The 20,384-nt window shown below is 46.1% G+C and overlaps 7 protein-coding genes across 7 annotated transcripts; 3 read left to right on the plus strand and 4 right to left on the minus strand.

Annotated features, from left to right (window-relative positions):
- Positions 1-139: 139 nt before the first annotated feature.
- On the plus strand, positions 140-2,577 carry PADG_08075 (uncharacterized protein; the record flags this gene model as incomplete). Its single annotated transcript, XM_010765158.1, has 2 exons — positions 140-152; positions 251-2,577. 2 exons carry the CDS (start codon positions 140-142, stop codon positions 2,575-2,577), a joined length of 2,340 nt encoding a protein of 779 aa, XP_010763460.1.
- A 1,760-nt stretch (positions 2,578-4,337) lies between these two features.
- Positions 4,338-6,863, minus strand: PADG_08076 (uncharacterized protein; the record flags this gene model as incomplete). Its single annotated transcript, XM_010765159.1, has 1 exon — positions 4,338-6,863. The coding sequence occupies one exon, from the start codon at positions 6,861-6,863 to the stop codon at positions 4,338-4,340; it is 2,526 nt and encodes an 841-aa protein (XP_010763461.1).
- A 1,592-nt stretch (positions 6,864-8,455) lies between these two features.
- Positions 8,456-9,538, minus strand: PADG_08078 (uncharacterized protein; the record flags this gene model as incomplete). The annotated part of the gene is made up of 3 exons (XM_010765160.1): positions 8,456-9,002; positions 9,136-9,416; positions 9,488-9,538. The coding sequence occupies 3 exons, from the start codon at positions 9,536-9,538 to the stop codon at positions 8,456-8,458; spliced, it is 879 nt and encodes a 292-aa protein (XP_010763462.1).
- A 1,043-nt stretch (positions 9,539-10,581) lies between these two features.
- On the minus strand, positions 10,582-11,204 carry PADG_12410 (uncharacterized protein; the record flags this gene model as incomplete). The annotated part of the gene is made up of 2 exons (XM_010765184.1): positions 10,582-10,797; positions 11,154-11,204. The coding sequence occupies 2 exons, from the start codon at positions 11,202-11,204 to the stop codon at positions 10,582-10,584; spliced, it is 267 nt and encodes an 88-aa protein (XP_010763486.1).
- A 162-nt stretch (positions 11,205-11,366) lies between these two features.
- PADG_08079 (uncharacterized protein) lies at positions 11,367-13,711 on the plus strand (the record flags this gene model as incomplete). Its single annotated transcript, XM_010765132.1, has 6 exons — positions 11,367-11,832; positions 11,919-11,928; positions 11,994-12,024; positions 12,100-12,250; positions 12,312-13,423; positions 13,511-13,711. 6 exons carry the CDS (start codon positions 11,367-11,369, stop codon positions 13,709-13,711), a joined length of 1,971 nt encoding a protein of 656 aa, XP_010763434.1.
- Positions 13,712-14,667: 956 nt separating this feature from the next.
- Positions 14,668-15,329, plus strand: PADG_08080 (uncharacterized protein; the record flags this gene model as incomplete). The annotated part of the gene is made up of 3 exons (XM_010765133.1): positions 14,668-14,720; positions 14,914-15,014; positions 15,253-15,329. 3 exons carry the CDS (start codon positions 14,668-14,670, stop codon positions 15,327-15,329), a joined length of 231 nt encoding a protein of 76 aa, XP_010763435.1.
- A 1,840-nt stretch (positions 15,330-17,169) lies between these two features.
- On the minus strand, positions 17,170-18,503 carry PADG_08081 (uncharacterized protein; the record flags this gene model as incomplete). The annotated part of the gene is made up of 7 exons (XM_010765161.1): positions 17,170-17,279; positions 17,396-17,737; positions 17,819-17,833; positions 17,902-17,915; positions 17,981-18,015; positions 18,083-18,102; positions 18,467-18,503. The coding sequence occupies 7 exons, from the start codon at positions 18,501-18,503 to the stop codon at positions 17,170-17,172; spliced, it is 573 nt and encodes a 190-aa protein (XP_010763463.1).
- Positions 18,504-20,384: the final 1,881 nt, after the last annotated feature.

Consider the following 20,384-nt stretch of genomic DNA (forward strand, 5'->3'; position numbering starts at 1 on the left):
GTCACCTGCAAGGGTGTGCCTGTGATACAACCGTATCCTATCCTTATATTACCAATATTTCCCATATTCCCGTCCCAATCTGCTACCATTCAATCTTCTCTATGTCCGAGACTGATGCTGCTGCAATATCCACCTAGCCATGTTTTCGGAATGTATGGAGAACTCCGGTTTTCTTACTCCCCTTCCCTCCTCCTTTCCCTCCTCTACACTATCTAGAACAAACCTCTTAACATTGCAACCTTTGATCTAGATGCCTCTCGATTCCTAGCGCAGTCTCAGTCTAGAATAGCCTTCGGTCCCGATAACAACGACAGACAACCCTCAGACCGCCATAGGAGATTCAACCAAAGCACTTGTTCACGCGCCCCCTCCTCGAGATCCTATCTCCATCGAGCTATTGGGAACCCTTACCAACCCAGCTCCTCTTACATCTCCCACTTCCCTTTCTCTTCGAAGGCTTCACTGCAGCATGCCCCGCTCTTCCACAGCGCTGCGGACGAATTCAGAGAGGAAGACGATGAGCAAGAACACGAACGGGAAATCGAAGACCTCTATGCCCTACAGCGTTCCCGACGCCATTTCGGCTCTAGCCAGCTGGAGGAGTCATCGGAGATCGATGATGACGGCAAACACTCGGAAAATAGTATAGTCGCACCGGGCAATAGTCATCAAAATGGCCGCGGAAGAGGCGGCGGGATAAAGAGTTCGTGGCGCGCCGGTCGAGCGAGTGATGTCGCACCTGTTCCTGGAGGCAAGCCTTTCGAGCAAGTAAATGGGGGTGACGAAGATGACAGGGATGATACGCGGAGCACAGGTGCAAGTTCTCTTGGGAAGGATGTGATGGTTGATGTTGGCCTGGAAGATACCCTGAGGAGTGATATGGTGAACCTGCAACGGGACAGTAGGCCAGGTTTTGTGGACGATGACGACCCCCCGCCAGTCATTCAGCAATTTCGGAAGCAGCCTGACCTTGTGGGAGACGCTTTTCAAACCAGCTCCCCTTTTTTGCCCAAGGAAACGGATGAACAGGCTCTTCTGGATCATCCTCGCCCACCAAGTTCTGCCGGATCATCCCTTCCAGCTTCAATGACACACCCGGACTCTGCGTCCCCCCAGCATGACACTTTTTGGGGCAGTCTCTTTTTAATCTCCCTCGTGGGCATGTTTGCTACCGCTTTCTTGGTCTATCTACATACCTCCCTACCAAAAGATAAACTTGCCCTTGGTGATACCATTTATTCTACCCTTCATGCGTCTTTTTACCTCTTAGCGATCTATACTCTGGTGTCTATTTTGGTGTCTCTATTGTGGTTAGCCTTGCTTCGTTCCTACATCCGGCCGTTGGTTTATGGGATCTTAATTGCGGTTCCTGTGATACTCTACTCGTTTTCTCTTTACCCGTTCATAGCCAGCTTTAGCGGAACTTGGCATGGCCAAAGTATCCAGGACAAGGTCATGCGCTGGGGTTCCTTGGTACCAGCCATAATAGCAACCGTCTGGGTGTATTTGGTTATTCAGGGGCGTCTTGCAACAGGCAAGGCGATCAGTATCTTGGAGTTCTCATGTCGTATCCTCGCAGCTAATCCGGCACTGCTTATCCTTGGGTTTTTCACGTTGGCCGTCATCGCGTCGTGGACGTGGGTGTGGATCCTCATGTTTACTCGCGTGTTTCTCGGTGGTCATGTCTCCGCCTCGAAAAACGTGTTCATCATTAATGCAGGGAGTTGGTGGCTGGGTGTTTACTTTGTTTTTGTCTTCCTCTGGTCCCTTGGAGTGATTGCTGGAGTTCAGCGCACTGTCACCGCTGCGACCGTCAGTCAATGGTATTTCCATCGCTTAACCCTACCAATGTTATCATCCCGTCAGATCGTCCAGGCAGCATTGCTCCACTCTCTGAGTACACTATTTGGTACAATCTGTCTCTCAACACTTTTGGCCCTGCTAGTCCGTCTACCATTAATAGTCCTCCCAAGACGGCTATCCTCCTTTATTGTCTTGGTCGCATACTCATTCATCCCTACCCCGATCGCCACACTCACGAACCCTCTCACTCTAACATATGCTGCCATTCATTCACTACCCCTGGGAGCTTCTGCTCGCAGTCTCAGCCAAATGACGTTCCTCACACCCTCAACAACAGCCACCTCCTTCCGCCCGCTCTCCTTCTCCAACTCTGATAGCAGCAACTACACCAGCAACTCCTCACTGCTCCCATACCGCCTCTCCAAGCTCCTCCTACACGCCACTCGGTTCATCATGTCTCTTGCCCTCGGTTTCAGCGGCTGGGTCACAACAGCTCGAAATCTCCAGTTAACCATTGGAACATCCATGATACGAGGTAGTCTGTACGCGTATGTTGTCGGATTGATTGCGGGAGCCATTGGCTGGAGTGTCCTTGGTGCGATGGAAGGTGTACTGACGGGAGTGGTGGATGCCGCTCTTGTCTGCTGGGCTAGTGAGGTAGGCAGCACGCGGAGGGAACCTAGGTACTGTCGGGAGGCTGGGTGGCTATTTGGTGGGGGCAGAAAGGGGGGAGGCACAAGTGAAAGGAATGATGAGGTTGAATATCCCGTTTAATATCTGATGGTCTCTCGTGATTATTTGAAGAAAGTCTATACGTTGATATCCAGGGAAATTTTATTTCCTTTGTTTTCTTTTTTGATTTTGATTTATCATGTTTCTTATTTCTTCTTTTGCTTCTTGTTGATTAGAGCGAGCGCATCCTGCTATCCATTTCATTTTTGTTAAATTTGTCTGAATGGATGGCTCAGTTATAAATCCATTCACTACCCCTCCTCTTCATATATTCGATTTCCTTATCTAACTTATATTCTGGCGTGCATTTGCATTTGCATATTGCCATCGTTTTACACGTTTCCCCCTTCTTTTCGCGTCTTATATGAGAAGTGGCTGCATTTAAGTGGAGTGAGCGGTCTGGCATTTGACTAGGATAGAAGATATGGGTCTACTTTTGAATTTTACGAACGTAAATTAACTAACTACCTTGCTCATTGTTTTCGGTTTGCTACTTTGCTAGCAATATCATTTGGCAATTTGTTTTCTAATATCCGGGTTAATATCAACTTCCCTTCTCATTTGCCATTGCTCTACGGCGTAGCTAGCAGTGAACTTAAACTAGGTATTATTCTGTAGCTTCTTGGTTTTTTTTTGTCTGAGTCTTCAGTCTCAGTAACCTACTCACATTCATTCCTTCAATGAAGAGATCGATCAATCAGCATTTCATTCCACATTTTCCAGCTCTATTCCCATCTCCATTTTCATATCCTACAAAAATGACAAAATAAATAGTCAAGTTTGTTTTCAAAGAGAAAAAAAGAAAAAACTTAACAGTGTTTCTCATTAGAAGAAATAAGTTTGCTAAAAAGGGATTATCTCTTTTTACACCACAGAACAAATTGTCTTCTGCATACAGAGCCTTAACTAAAAACTTGTTCGAAATATCTATCAACCACCACACAGCTGTGTAACATATACAGCACAATTCATATATTGTACGCTATCGCATGTCATTTATACATTCATTTCTCATTTTCATCCTCATATCCGCTCAATCAGAATAGCACGATTAGGAAAAACTAACAAAAAAAAAGGATGAAACCTTCCTGCCATAAACTATCTGAGGCATTGTAACAACTACCCACCCAAATCCCATCAAATCATCATTCATTCATACACTCTGCGGATCCCATCTGGTCCAGTTCCCCTTTCACTCCTTCTCCAAGCGCCAAAACGCCATGCGGACGCAGAAAACGAAAAGAGGGAATAGGAAACAGAGAGGGTGTTGCATGGCCTAAATCGTTCGCAAATGAAATGCACAAACAAAAAAACCAACCAAAAATAAAATAAAATAAAAATAAAAAAGAAGAAAAAGAAGAAAAAGAAAAGAGAAACAAAAGAGAACGTTGCGCGCGGTATTTTCCGACTATTTTTACCCTAATACCCTAATAAATTTGACGTGTCGTTGGTATCATCATTACTAGATCAAAGGAAATGGAGCAGAGCAGGTCGCGAAAGTAGAATTCGACAGAAGAAAACGAGCAGAAAAGCATAGTAAAATAAAACATGGGACTGAAGGAATCAAGAAAGGGAACGTGCGCTAAGACGTGATGTCAATTTAAAAACGATAAGTTGGGCAAAGGGTAAAGGGATGGTGAGAAGTTTAGAGAAGGATCTGGTACAGGCATCGTTGGGTTGTTGGACGGGGGGAAAACGAGGTAACGCTCTAAATAAAATTGGCTGGTGAGAGAAGTCCATCATAACCATGAAGGGTATAGAGTGAGAGAAGAGGAAATGACATTAAATATATATTAAAAAAATCATAACCCAAGTCGGCCTTTCCACCTGACTCCTTCTCTCTCAGTCCATTCAGTCAGTAACGCCAATCCAAACCGGACTACCTCAACAGGCGTCGTCGCATGACCCAGTGGTAAAAAATATTCACCCGAATACTCTTCAGGGAGCAATTTCTCTCTGCCCCTTACCAAGAAATTCTTCGACCGCTTCGACCACGTAGTTGGATATTGGCGGGAGAGGACCTCTTCGGATAATTCGCACATACCCTCCAGCCAGAGTCTTTTAGCTTCCTTGTGAGAATCGAAGAGTCGCGTTCTCAGTTCTTTAAACTCCCTCTGGCTCTTCTTGCTATCTTCTGAATTGATTGTGTTTCCATCGCTGTTGGGCGTGGGAACCGGACTATTCTCGCTTGGTATATTGAAATTTAAAAGACGCTCGAGGTCAAAGGCATGGATGGCATCGTGGGAGACTGCGCCAAGGAAGGCACAAAGGCCGTGCAGGTGCGGATAAGGAGCTGTGATATGTTTCACTGCATTCCAGTATGCGACGATGGATCGCCAGCCCGCCGAATCTCCGACTCGCTGGCACAGAGCTTTGGCTTGGTCTTCTAGGATAAACGCAAGGATAAAACAAAGGACGGACTCAACAGCGATGGCAGCTCCAAGTTTTTCGTCCACGTCTGTCGCTTGGGGGCCGGTATATCTCTGGGATGCATGTTTTAGCTCGCGACCTAGACTGATATATTTTAGGAATTCGTCCCGCCATTGGCGATATTCTGGTGAATCTCGAGCCCTGCATGTTTGACTGTCCGTAGAAATTGGAGGGGAGTGTTTTGTAATCGTCTTCCCTGCGCTTCCCGGAGTGCTGGTATTCATTGCACGGTCCATGCCTGCTGGGGTTCGCGCATCTCCATCTCCAGATCCCAGGCGGCGCATAGCGTGCCCTCTTACATCTTTATTTGGAGTAAGAAACTGGCTCTTTGATGTTGTTGACTGCTGCTGAATTGAAGGAGATTTGAATGTAGCAGTGACAGGGGTTCTTGGTCGCTCTGTGCTCGAAATGGCGGCGGGTTTCCGGCGCTTGGGAGCTGGACACTGACTGTCGTCGTCCTCCGTTTGTCTCGGTCGTTTTTCCTGACACTGCGTGTCGGCTGACCTCGAAGAAAGAGTTTTACCTTTCTTCGGGCTTTTTTCAGGTGCATCTTTTTGTTTCGGAGTCCTGCTATCGGATGTGGTTTTGTATTTACCAGAAAACCTTAGCAAAGCTTCTATCCGTTTTCGATTCGCCCTTCCGTATCTCAGTTTCACGATAAGTTTGGGTTTAGCGGGCTCTGCAGGGCCCTTGGACTTTGACGGGATACGTGAAAGTTTATTTTCAGAAACTCTGGGAGTTCGATCGCTCGAAGCAGGGATAGATTGTGCGCCGCTACTATTTTTTAACCTGGACGTAGAAGACGACAATATTCTAGCCTTTGAGCATTTATCACTTGAACTGGACGTAGAATTGGAATGGGCTCTGGATTGGGTCAACTTAGACGGTGGTCTTTCTGGTTTGGGTCCTCCAGACGCAGAAAATGTGATTTTCTTAGAATCAACGCTTCCATTTAAGGACGGCTCCTCGTCCTCTATCTTTGCTAGCTCTTCTTCAATATCGGGTGGAAGTGTTGGGGAGAGAAGTCTAGGGAGCTTTGGCGCAATGCTGGTAGGAGGAAGAGTTGGAGAAAGTAAGGCGGGAACAACAGGTGGGCCATTTCTGAATTTCGTGGAAGTATTATCTGTGGATTCTTTTGTAGTTGAGAGTCGTGCTTTCTTGTTGGGAGATGGAGATTCTCGAGGTGGTGCCGGGGATGTATAGGGCGGTGGAATAGATCTGGAATTTCCTTCAGGGATATTTTTGTGTTGGGAAGTTCCGTTGTAGCGATTTTCTGGCGCTGGAGATTCGGTATCTTTTCTTCCAGAATAGGAGGATACGGACTGCTTGACCAGTGAAGGTCGTTCTAGCGATCTGCTAAATTTCGCTTCTGAAGTTGTCGCATGGCCAGCTCCATTTTTTCGGTCCGTTGCACCTTTCAAAGAAGATCTGGGAGTTTCATTTGCTTTCTTTTTGTAGTCACTTAGACTGATCTTCTTTCTTTGGAGGTTGATTTTGGATGTATCGGTAGCGGCGCTCGTGTTGATGCTTGGGGGTTTCGAGGTATCTTCTTCCATAATGTTTCCGCGTTCATCAGACCAATCCCCAACAGCAACAAGTAGAGTATCCTCGCCTTGGTGGGACAGAAAAGTCATGTACTGGAGATGTTCCTCCTCCGGCGCAAAGGGTCTGTTATCACCCACGGCCCAATTGCTCACAAACTGAGAACCTAGATGGAAAGGCCTATCGGTAGGGACGGTGAGAAGATATGGCGAGGCAGGCAGAACGTTGTCGGAGAGTTGCTTGAAGCGGGTATTGATGCCTTTGAGGTAATCTATATAGGACCGTTTCACAGGGACACGAGACGAAGGTTCGGTGGGGTTCTGGATCCGGTGTGAGCTTCGCAGCTCACCGGACATGGCAAATTGCTAAGGAAGGAAGTGCAACAATTGTTCACAAACCAGAGGCTGTAGGCTGAGATTTATCGTGTGCGGGAAGTCGGGAAAGAGAGACACAGAGAGAGGAGCGGTTTGTAGTCAACCAAATCGAGGAGTGGAACATTCAGACGTCTCTGTTTGCTGAACGAGCAATCCTCAAATCAGGTAACTAAATAGCCATCCAGTCAGATATGAACGAACTCGGGTGAAACAAGGAGGGGTACGTTAAGACGTGGTAAGAGACAATGCCCATTTGACTTACAAGTAGCAGTTAGTAGTGAAGGGCAGGCAGGTATTATCACACCAAGGGTAAGCAGTAGGACACTGAAAATTTTGGACCAGTAGCTGCCCTCGAAATGCGCTTTTCAGCCAAACGACAGACAGACAGACAAGACAGACAGACAGACAGACAGACAGACAGACTAGACAGACAGACAACCTGATGCAGCTGGCGCTCGCGGGCACGCAAACAAAGGGCGGGAGCTGTGTCAGAGTGGGATATAAACAAGACAGTAGAGCCCAGGACGAGGCCAGCGTACTCCCATAAGGACTCGACGACAAAAAAGCGGAGGTACTGGGAAGTTCAGGAGCTATACGAGGCGATGGGGGTGGATGACCATCAAGCAGTACAGCGCGATGATTGGGCCGGCGGACGGAGTTAGGGCTGGCGGGTTGAGGGGCAAGCGTCCAACGGGCGAGGCCATGGATTGGAGGAGCCTGAAGTGGAGGCTGGTGGAGGCTGGAAAAGGAAAACGAGCGGGAAAACAAAGACCTCGACAGAAGGGAGGTTGCAGGATGGGAAGAGTTGATTGTTGGGTGGGAGGAAAGCAATGAAGTGGGGTGGAGAGGGTGAAGAGGAGTGGAAGATGGATGGGAGAGGACGCGGAGGGTTTTAGGTAGTGAGCGAGCCCTGAGATGGCAGTTATACAACAACAAAACAATTGTTGGCTGCCAGTCAAAGAAAGAAGAAAACTAGAATCCGGTCAACAATGAGGGGGGAGAGGCAATGTTTTGTTATTGGCTGATTTATTTTAACTAGCAATGAAAAATGTTTGATTCTAAGAATCATCAGATGCGTTGGCTAAATAAATTAACTACAAAATGATAAATTAACTACTTCCACCCCTCTCCGCTATATAAAAAGGTATGTGATAGCAAGGTCACTCACTCATTTAACGCATTAACTCTCAGACAATAGCTAAAAACTCTACAACAACAAGAAGAAATATCTCAGGAGAGTGTTATTTATGAAGCTAATAGTGTGATACTGCCTATTAATGCTCATTGATTGTTCCATCTCTTTATTTATTCTTGAAGAGATTGACACTGTCATCGGAGTACGTCCCAAAGTGACATTGGTCAGAAATTAGAGAGTGAACTCTCAAATTCTCCAACTTGCGTAAAATAATCGAGGTTTGTTGAAAATGAGGATAAAAGTGTGACAAGGAGCCCATTGCCAATATAAAAAATTCGTAATGCGCACAAAGCAGGTTCTATTGTTCAAGATGTCGATATGACCAAATGCTGTAAACACTGTTTGTCCCTCACCGTCCCACGACTTTCTCATCATCATTTCACGACATATCGACCGGAGCGATAATGTCATTGAAAAATGCACGGAAATGTTTCTGCTCTCCAACCCTGGAAATTTCCTCAACCTCTGCCCGAGTCAATTTGAATTGCAACGCCCGCCTATAATCCGCCAATCGAGACTTTTTCTGACTTGTCGAGATAGCTACCGCGCCCCGATCGATGGACCACCGCAGCAACACCTCCGCCTCTCCAACGGCATACTTCTTCGCAAGCGCAGCCAGGATTTCGTCGATCGGACCTCCTTTGGCCCTCGTTATTGGAGTTAGCAGGGCGTACGCAGCGGTTCTGATCCCCTTCTCCTCGTGATAAGGTACCAAGACGCCATGCTGTAGATATGGGTGATACTCGATCTGGTTGATGGCGGGTATGACTTTGGCATTCTTCAGCACTGCCTCGAGTTCGTATTGGCGGAAGTTGGAGACGCCGATGGATCGCGCCTTGCCTGCCTCTCTCAGCTTCTCCATCTGAATCCATGCGTCTTGAAAATGTTTATCGGACTTCGCGTAGAATGGTTTGTGGATGAGGTATCTGGAGCAAAGAGATCCCAAATGGTTAATCATTTTCATACTCTATATACCGGGATTCGACACACACCCCTTTTCTTGACACCGATTGTTTAGGCAGCTATTATTTTAAAGCCATAGGTCTGCGAGGCACGTACAGATCGACATAGTCAAGCTGGAGATTTTTCAAACTCGTGTCAATGGCTTTGGGGATGTCGGCGATGTTGTTGCTAACTTTTGTTGTGACGAAGAGATTCTCTCGCGCAATCCCGCTCTCTTTAATAGCGAGCCCAATCTCCCTCTCGGTTCCATACTCCTCTGCGCCGTCGATGTGAGTATACCCCAAGCTAATTGCATCCTTTATCGTTTGGACCAGCGCCCAGTCGATGTCCGTGTCATTTTCTTTCTTGTACCATGCAGTTCCAGTCCCGTAGCCCAGCTGTTCAGCACACGGAATTAGGAACTCAGTTCGGCTTCCTCGACATTTTGAGAATTCAGGGAGTCACTGACCACTGGAATGGAGTTGCCATCATTGAGCTTGATTTCCTGCAAAGCAATCATCTTGAAACTATATACTTTGAATTGGTTGAAGTCAGAGATTTAGAAAGTATCTCATCTTCTGCAGCCCCCGAAAATTTACACATTGGATATTAGTAAAGCCGGATAAGATGAGCGGCAGACGGACCCATAGTTAACTAATTAGTTATCTCATCAGTGGGCTGCACATTGTGGTTCGTGGTGTTTTGAGACCCTCAGGGCTACGAGTCATGCCGTTAGGTAACACGATGCACTCAAAAATCGGCAACGATATCCAGTTAATTCATTGGCGCAGCCGCATCCAAAGCCAACTTCAACAACCAATGTCGCCAGGGGACAGAAACCCATTTCGCAATGTATTGCATGATCAGTGGTTTTGTAACTCTCGGGCAACTGTTAATATTATTAAACACAGAACAATCGTGGGCGGATCCCCGCTCTTGAACCGTGGTACCATTTACCCACTCTTCCAAGGCTCATTATTCTTGTTGAAGAACGCAATAGAAGATGTCGATATCCTGATTCGTGATTCGTTGGACAAAAGAGGTTCAGAGCTTCGAAACGCGTTCCATCGGGAACAAATCTGTGGTCTTGATCGTTTTGTTCGAACCTGGTTCCGCCTTCGAATCTATCTATAGCAGGTGGTCTCATTCCATAAGTAGGGAACCCTTGAATCAATGAGGAGGTGACTTGATGGACAGGCCGGAGGTAGGGGGGAGTAGGATATTTAAATTACGCTGACCCGTAGAATTGTTCCAGATCAATATCCAGGAGAGTTCCACCGTCTAATTACGTTGATTGGAAAATAGATCGAAATCCATCGAAATATCTTTCATTCCTGGTATTATTTAACAAACTTAGTAGTTGTCCAATCAACTAACGTGCGTAAGTCATCGTTGGTAAATAACTCACTAACGATCCAGCTCTGATTCTATGTTAGTTACAGTAAACCCTCCTCGCTATAACAATTTTAATCTTGGGGGCCTATTCAATTTGCTATATAGAGGTTGAGCGTTCAAGGACGCCCGAATATTCCTGCTGCTGCTGGTTTGCAAGCTTCCGTGCTCCTAACCTGTATCATAGTAATTAAGCTGTTGAATTAGACTCTGATCTCCCTGATCCTGCTGCTCCTCATACAAGTGATGCATTTTTACCACCTCTGAAGCCTCTGAAGCCTCTGAAGCTGTAATCTGTGAACGGGATTCTGTATTCATATCCTCATCCTCATCACTCCCGTCATCAGAGTCTAATTGTGCAATAGTATACTGTTGGTAGCGCGTCTGCTTTTAAGAATAGTGGACTGTCTGGTCAAGATGATCATAACATGAAGAAAGGATCTCGGAGACGGAGGACAGAGTGATCTTTTGATTTTATAGCTTCTCAAATCAATGTCTTAAAGCCATAATTGCTCAGGGCAGTATTTTGCAATTAATGAGCGCGTAGAGCTATTTTTTGATTGACAGAAATCGCGGTTCTGCCAGGGCCTTTGACCGGTATAACGAATGATATAGAAATTCTAACGAATAGTTAATGAATTTTACTTGTAGAGGGTTAACGAATTTTTCTATATTATGGAAGAATTTATTATAGCGAGGGTTTATTGTAGTTACGAATCAACTTAACTTGTTAGTTAACTAACTAGCCAGATTATGTCATCGAATGCTAATTCTGCGTTGGGTCTCATCGGCATTTTTTTGTTTGATCAATCCTGGCAATCCTAACAGTTTTTTCTGGCAATGTCAATATATTTCCATTCCCCCCCCCTTCTCCGTCCTTCATTCAGGAGCTATGCATTAGTTTTCTGTTTTATTAGTTAGCTGCACTGTCCTCGTCGTACAGTTAAGGTTCATTCATGCTGTTGCGCCATATCCGCCTATTGCATATTCCTCGGTTCCGCCTTGCCCAGATGGCCGCTCGCCTTTCCAGCTCACATACAGGAGACGGAAACGGAAATGGATCCGGGAATAGGATCAGGAATGGGCATACCGCAGGTGTGTCGTTAGATGATATCCCAAAATCCAGTAACTTCACCTCAAAGCTGCCTCCGGATCCCGCCTTTGAAACCCCGGAATCCTCCCACAATGCCCCGCGCGAGGCCTTGGGACCCCGCCTTGTTAAAGGAGCTTTATTCACCTATGTCCGCCCCGAAACAACGGATCAACCAGAGCTTCTAAGTGTTAGTCCGCGGGCGCTAAGGGATCTGGGTCTCAAGGAAGGCGAGGAGAAGTCTGCACAGTTCCGCGACATTGTATCGGGTAATAAAATATTTTGGACTCAGGAGAATGGCGGGATATATCCGTGGGCACAGTGTTACGGGGGTGAGAGAGCTCCTTTCCTCTATACCAACCGAGAATGAGCTTTTGTTCAAATCGTTGTAATCGCTTGCGTGCTAACACCCTTTGAGGCTGGCAATTGTATGCATGAAACACCTTTGCATGTCTACCTTTGGTAATTAATATTGACAGCATGTTAAAAACAGTGGTTCATGGGCCGGACAGTTGGGAGACGGGGTGCGTTTAGTTGCATCTTATATTTGTTATCTATCTATTGGCAATGAGCCATTATGAGTTTAACAGCCTGTCTAGCGCGCAATCAGCCTCTTCGAATCTACGAATCCGGTAACTAAAATTCGATATGAGGTTCAGATAAAAGGGGCTGGCAGAACTCCTTATTCTAGATTCGCAGATGGGAAAGCGGTCCTCCGTTCGAGCATCAGGGAGTATATTGTTTCAGAAGGTGGATATTCCCATTCCATAGAATACATCTGATTTGACTCCTTTTCTAACCCTGCTCCTAGCTTTGAATGCGTTGGGCATCCCCACAACCCGTGCTCTTTCACTTGTGCTTTTACCCAATTCTAAAGTGATAAGAGAACGGCTAGAACCTGGTGCGATTGTGACACGTTTTGCAGAATCTTGGATAAGGATCGGAACATTCGACCTTCTTCGGTCTCGTGGAGATCGAAACCTCACCAGGAAGCTTGCAACCTATGCCGCTGAAGATGTTCTTCCTGGTTGGGAATCACTCCCAGCGGCTTTGTCTCTACCAGCGACACTTGGTCAAGATCCACCATCCGTCGACACTCCTCTGAGGGGAGTACCGAAAGACGCAATACAAGGAGGCGAAGGTGTTGAGGAGAACCGCTTTACGCGCCTCTATCGAGAAATAGTACGACGTAATGCAAAGACCGTTGCCGCATGGCAGGCCTATGGCTTTATGAATGGTGTCTTAAACACGGACAATACATCTATTATCGGGCTGTCTCTCGACTACGGACCATTCGCTTTTATGGATAACTTTGACCCCCAGTATACCCCGAATCATGACGACCAGCTCCTTCGATATTCATATAAGAACCAACCCAGTGTAATTTGGTGGAACCTGGTGCGACTTGGGGAGTCCCTGGGTGAGCTAATGGGTGCTGGAGACCAGGTGGATGACGAGGCTTTCGTTACGAAGGGAGTTACGGAGGAATTTGGCAAGACCCTTGTGCAAAGAGCGGAGAAGCTCATAGGCAACATTTGCGAAGAATATAAAACCGTATTTATGAACGAATACAAACGACTCATGTCAGCACGTTTGGGGTTGAAAACTCGCAAAGAATCTGATTTTGAGGTGTTATTTTCGGAACTGCTTGACACCCTCGAGGCTCTCGAGCTTGATTTCAACCACTTTTTCAGACATTTGTCTGGTATTTCTCTTGCTGATATCGAAACTGATGAGCAGAGAAAGGCTATCGCCAGTATCTTTTTCCATAAAGAAGGGGTTGGCGGTATAGGGAATACTGAAGAGTCGGCCAGGGAGCGTATCTCTAAATGGCTTTCTTCGTGGAGAGAACGTATCGCTGAAGATTGGGCTGCTGTAACGGATGAAAAGAGGCAGAAGGCCATGAAGGCTGCTAACCCAAAGGTGGGTATTATTCATCATTTTCACCATCTAAGATGGACGCATGCAGTGTTGCGCGATTTGATAGAAGTTACTAATATTGATATATAGTTCCTCCCACGTTCCTGGGTTCTTGAAGAGGTGATTCAGCGTGTCGAGAACAAGGGTGATCGAAAAATTCTCGACCGCGTCATGCATATGGCCCTCAATCCGTTCCAGGATGGGTGGGACTTGAATAAGGATGAGGAAGAGCGATTCTGCGGAGATGTTCCACGGCACCAGCGAGCGACAATGTGTAGTTGCAGTTCATAAACATTCTATGAAAAGCAAGCTGACTTCGTGGAAGTTTGATTGCGATATATACCCCTTCCCTCTTGTAATAAGCTTATATATTTGCGCCTGCTACTTTTTTTCTCTTTTGGCACTGTGATCTGTATTAAATCTAATGCCATTTCGTTTCTGTTTTTGGTCACTTTACATCTTTTTGTTATTACAGACATTTAAACGCATCACGGTTTTCACAACAGTATTGCAAGTTGAATGTACAACTTGCGCAATCGTCAAGTTTGAAGGCTTTAATCTTCACTCCATCATTCACTATGGCAATCCAAGAAGCAAGGGAGCTTTTATAAGGAGAGCTCCAGTCAGTACTAACTCCCTCGCAGAGCTTTGCTCCGACATCTTCAAAACAAAACCTGCCGTACATCGAAAACCCATATACTAACTCCTCCAGCACACCAAAAGGAAAAGGACCTGAAAAACGATCCCTCATTCGTGCAGTCTCTCCTTGAACAGTCAGCAATCACAAAACCATGGAAGACAACAACAATATGCTCACCCGAGCGTTACAAGAGAGCCTCCGGTTACACGAAGAACACCAGCAAAGCCTGCAAAAAGCCATGATATCCCCCACCTGCGGGCTGAAGAAAGAATCCTTCGTGAGTCTGCCGCTGCAGCTGCGGCGGCCCAGTGTGCCAGATATAATGAGGAGGAGTAGCTGATTCGGTTGATCGTCGAGAGAAGCGCTGCGGAGGAGATGCAGGCCAGGAATCGATAGAGACAGGAGTAGCTAGAAGAAATGGCGAGGCTGGATCGGCTTTGGATGAGGTTTGAGGTTTGAGTTAGTAGGACGAAGTAGAGAGGGCAACCGAGACAGCAGTGGTGAGAGTAGTGGTGAGTGCAATGAGGAGACAAGTGAGGAGAGCACAGGAGAGAGCAGCAGTGGGGATGCGAAGGGACTCGATCTATTATCTTACAAACAACCTATCATGAACGTACTCTACAAGACAGAGGCCGCTAACATGCGAAACCTGACGAGGAAGTACGTGTATAGGCTGGTCATATGCCAATAAGACTGCCTCCACTCTGATTATCCGCGACGCTTAGAGGATACTGTGAGCTGTCGAGGTCCCTGGGAAGGTGGATCGAGCAACGTACATACAAACATTTCCATACATTTATTCTACACTCCCCAATTCTGTCCCGGACACCTTTAGCTAACAAAACTGAATCAGAGAACCAGAAACTCCCGGAACTGTGAAAATCGAGTCGAGCCACGGCGTCAAACCCCGTCTATGTCGCCGGGACCCCGAGGATTCATGGCATTGGGGGGCATGTTAGCCGTATTAGCCATCAACCGGCACAACACTTCATCGACAGCATATCGAACAAATACTTCAAACTTAGCATCCTTAGCAAGTCCTGATCAGAATCCTCGAGTTGGCCATCGCCCAACAACTGTGACTAACATTACCCTTAGCAGAACCATTCATTATGCCCCCCCCACTCCTCTATAACCACCTACTTCCTCGATGGGGTCCCCTCCTGAAGCCAACACAACGCCTATCCAACAGGCTCCTACACTGCAGCCGGCGAAGAACTCAGCGATGCGGAGCTACAAGCCGCCGTAAATGAGTGTGCGGGCGGGTAATATCGTAATAAGGAGAAGAAGCCATACAGCGCAACCATGGGATCCCGACGTATGAAGAGGCATGCAGGATGGAGATTTATCAGGCGCCTATGGGGAGGAGGTGGGTGTTTAAGGGGCTTAGTGCTGGGACGTTCGAAAGGGGGTGGGGAAGCGGGTGAAGAAGTTGGAGAGGTAGGGTGGGAGGTTGTTGGGGATATGGATTTGGGGGGAGACGATGAAAGTAGCTAATAGACATCTGGGTATGGTAAATGGGAATAGGGATGGTTTGGGGGGATAAGTGTACGTGGATGGTGAAGATGACCCCGAATTTCGACGTTTGAATATTGCGACTGAAGGCCAAGCTGTCTCTTCTCCTGCCTCTGCTATTGTTGGAATTTTTGAAGCAAGGCTTGACCCAAGGTGTTCTCATATTTTGTCTGAACCTAAATGAACGATACTCCTCTTTAATATATTCTAGCCCGCTGCTCTCTATCATATTTAGGGATGTTTATGCTGAATTTATCTCCCACATCAATCCCAACTTTGACGTGAACTCGTGTATGTATAGTAACTGTGAACTTAAGAGACATTCGGTGATGATGCATGCTGTCTTGATTGCTTTATGAACAGTGCAGTACATACCTGCGCTGGCAATCAAGATATGAGATAATTGATAACGGTTTTCATTCCCTTTCTTCTCCTCACCTTTGGATAAGATGAACGGAATCAGAGTCAAGAAGAGCGACAGGAAACACTAAGGAGAGAAAAGTAGATCACTGACTCAAAAAGAAGCTAAGTACTTCTCTCTCAGATGCTATGAGAGTGGACGATTGACACAAGCGCGGTATACGTGAAGTGAGATGAAATACTATGAGGGAGAGCAAAGGCCACTCAGAATGATATTGATGAAAGAGGAAAATGATTTCCCTTTCGTATAACTGTAAGTATGATGACATATGTAAATCATTTCTGGTAATCTTCGTCCGAAATCCGTTGAAGCAGATAAAAGAGAGTAAGAACTTTTAAATGAGAGGGGGAAATAAAAAATGCGCTCTCCAATGTAGAGAGTTAATAAATAGGTAAGGCCTTGTACCTGTAGTTATGTCGGTAAAAAAGATTCTTCCTCTGTGAGGATTGAAGAAAACACATATTAGTTATTAAATTGAAAGGGGTAAAAGATAGAAGAAACACAGATGGTTAATCAGGATAGAAAATGCAGGTTTAATAATACACAGCAATAAAAGTCCAATGATTTTTTTTTCTTTTTTTTTTTAAAAAAAAGAAAAAGAAAAAAGGCATAAAAATATAATAGAAATGCCAATTTTGGGCCCCTTTCTTAGCGAGTCTGCATGCCTGTGTGTTTGCATGCATGCATCCATGTATGTGTGTTTGCTTTGCCTTTCCTCGCCTTCTCTCAATCTTGATATGTTCATCCCATATATTAACTTTCTGCACTGTCATCCCTTTTACCACCATTTCCATCTTGTTTTCCCTACCAATACTTTCCTTGAATTCATTTTGGTGTGCCCAATCCAGGCCATGAAGGGGTGGTTTTCTGTGCTTGTGTGCGTTTTGTATATGTGTAGAAGAAAAAGTTTTGTTTGTGTGAAGTTGTAGTAGCAAGTAGAAGTAATAGGTAGCATAAACAAAAGGGAAAGGGAGGCATATCTCATGATTTGACAAAAAGAAAAAGGGGAAATAAAATGTTCTGAGTTAGTCATGACCCAAGCCATTATTCCGCCAACCAACTGGGCGTGAATTTCTTTCAATGCCCCGAGCTGGCTGGAAGGAAAGAAAAACACACACTAAAAGCTCCTCGTTCTTTTCTCACGACGCTCCCACCCAACTTTTTTTCAGATGCTTAGTTGGGGCAGGCTGCCTGGACGTGGCCGGGCTGCTTGCATTTGTAGCAAACACGCTCGCCCTTGACTTCGGTGGGGCAGTCTCGGGAGACGTGACCAACTTCGCCGCCTTTAAACACGAACGAAAACAAATCATAAGGATTAGATATAATGCTTGAATGGAAGGGGGAAAGAGAGAGAGATAGGTAGTGAGGGGAGGAGAAAATTGAGGGACATCAAACATACAGTTGTAGCACTTTTGTCCCTGCGTGCAGTCGCGAGCCATGTGGCCGAAACCACCACAAGAGTAGCAAGTTTGTTGACGGTTGCCACCATAGCCACCTCCGTAGCCACCAGCACCACCGCCATATCCACCGGAGCCGTATCCCTGGGAGCAGTTTCGGGCGATGTGTCCAACCTGACCACACTTATAGCATTCCTGGCTACTAGCTCCTCCTCCACCTGAGTAACCTCCGCTGGGGGTGTAGCTGTCTCCGGAACCGGCAGATGTGCAGTCACGGGAGATGTGTCCGCCCTGACCACATCGGTAGCAGGTCTTCTCTTTGGGTGCAGCGGTACATTCACGGCCTAGAATTGGGGGATTGAGGTTAGATGGAAAGTTCAAGAGATCGTCGGCTGGACGATTGCGGTTTTTTAAGTTTTACTTACTGACGTGTCCCTGTCCTGAAAAACGCAAGAATAACCGCATTAGAATATCAAGATTTCTGGAGCCGGGGATCTAGGCAACTTACCACCACAGTTGTAACTAAACGGAAGTTAGATATGCAAATGAGATGTGATAGGAGAAGGTAATTAATGAGCACGACTTACCAGGTAGGAGTTCCTTTCTTGGGGCAGTCGCGAGCCTAATAGGGGGATAAAAAACACAAATCAATGCCATCCACGAATCCACAGGGCGCAAAACATATTAACCTGATGAGAGGCATCGCCACCTGGAACGGAAATCTTGTTAGCAAATCTGAATCCATGTGGTTTGTTATTAATGATGCGGGGCTGAGAATGGTTTATGGAAAATGGATTGTTAGGCCATCGTAGAGCACAAAGGGGTTATTTCGAGATTTAAACAATTCACAAGGGTCGAGAATGTGGTCAGTTATTCGCGGTTTTGCGCGACAAATGATGAAAATTCCGATCTGGAGAAACGGTACGGAGGAAACAACAATTCAACCAACGCCCGCAGCACCGTTAAAGGATATCTCCAGAATGGAGAGGAGGGGATACAAAGGGGTGGGGGAAAGAGAGAGAGATACAGGGCGAGAGCATATGAAAAAAGCCTGTCCGGCTAACAAAACTTACAGTTGAAGCATCCACGGCCACCTGACTGGTAATCCATCTTGGCGGCTGAAAAAAAAGATACTTCTTTTTGGAGGATAAGGACTGAAAGGGAGGAATTGATGATTGAAGGGACCAGAGTGATGATCTTTTGTAGATCGTATTTAAATCCAATCGGTTCGAAGAGAGCAAGAAGAGGGTTTTAAATACGTCGTTGTCGTTGTGTTCCTGAGAATGGAAAAGTAAAAATAGCGGCTAAGTCAGCAGAGAGACTTTTTGAAAGGGGGTAAAAATCAAAAAATAAAGAAAACTGAAAATTAATAAGATCTGGAAATGTGAGAAAGTGAAAATGTCAAAAATTGCAGCACAGTGCGATGCGGGGAAGCTTTGTAAGGCGGTGGTGGCTCGAAGCGAGTGGCCAATGTGATGCCACCACAACTAACTGAAGTAACAGAGCAGGGCAGGGTCCGGAATACGTACGGCAACAATCGCAGAGCGGATAGATGGTGCGGAGAGAGAAAGAGTGCGAGTATAGAGAAGAGAAGAAGGGACCGTGTGAATTTGTAAGAAACTGACGCCAGTGGAGAGAAAAAGGGAAATAAAAAGAAAAATCGTGACCGGAGATTTTTCGATGTTTGATGAGCGCAGCCAAAAGTCACCTGTTCTGGGCGGCGAGAAAAAAAAAAAAAAATTAACCCATAGCAATTCAACCGCGCCGCATTTTGTTTGGGTTAGTCTGTTAATCAGTTAGTTAGTTCAGTTCAGTTTCAGTGACCGAGGGCTGAGGTCTCCTATTAAACAATCAAACAACATTTCAAGTGCGAAGGATGACAGATGGAATAGATTGAACAATGGTGCTCCGGTTTGATGGTGCTGCCGCCTTGATCTGTGCGTGGTGGGCTCCAGTCCATCCGTGCATGTTTTCTCGACTCTTTGCTTGCCTTGCCTGATATGTAACTAGTTATTTGTTTCAAGGTAGCATCATGCTTGTTGAGCTTCCCCCCTTATACATCAGGATTAATTCCACAGCAAAAGAACAGAATCGGCATTGCCAATGCATATATCATCTCATCGTCTGTCAGTTGCCGCTGTCCCAAGTCGGGATCTGGTTTCAGAATTAGGCTTTCCATTGAGGTTTCCTGTGAAGAAGACTGCATGATCGCAGATGGAGTTTTTGGAGTGTCAAGTTACGGACTATTTCCCCTTCAAAAATAGCAGGTTTCGCCAGACTGCAAAACGCAGAAAGAAGAGAAAGAAAAAGAAAGAAAGAAAGAAAGAAAGAAAGAAAGAAAGAAAGAAAGCATATCGAAAGAGTGAAATACATCGAGGGGGTATTATGTCACATTTATATACCACGCTGGCAATCTTCCTCCCAAGGTCCCTGTCGTATCCTCAATCTGCCTCCAAGGTCCCAGAAGCTATCCCTAGTTATTTTAAACGCATGGGAATCCCATCCATTACCTGCAACCTGCACGACCCGTCTAGTAGCACCAGCTAAGGGCCCTAGAACCACTGGGAGAGGGGGCCGTTGCACACTGGCGGGACAGGGCAAGGGAAGCCGAAGGTTGCTCCGGAAGGACGAAAGGAGGGCGAAATTGGGGTAGTATTTTCTTGAAAGCTGGCTTTGTCCCTTTTTTCCACCCCCCACCAACCCCCCCCCGGGGTTTCGGGAACCATGCATGCATAGGGGATAACATTTGTGAGATCTGGATTTCATTTTAGCATTCAAATATTGCGATTTTAATGCTGAGCTGCGGGATGTTGCTGGTTTGTAAGAGACTGGTTCGTATTGCTTCCCGTGCTTGTGTTCAGTTACATATCTTGAGCGAAGGGAGGTGTAGATGGAGCATGTATGTTTTTAATACTCTTTTCAAAGTTTACGTATTTCAGTTCAACTCCACGTCTTGTCTCATCGTGATGCTTCCAGCAAGGAGTTGAGATA

The sequence above is a fragment of the Paracoccidioides brasiliensis genome (assembly GCF_000150735.1).
Source record: "Paracoccidioides brasiliensis Pb18 unplaced genomic scaffold supercont2.14, whole genome shotgun sequence".
In the NCBI taxonomy this organism is placed as follows: Eukaryota; Fungi; Ascomycota; class Eurotiomycetes; order Onygenales; family Ajellomycetaceae; genus Paracoccidioides; species Paracoccidioides brasiliensis.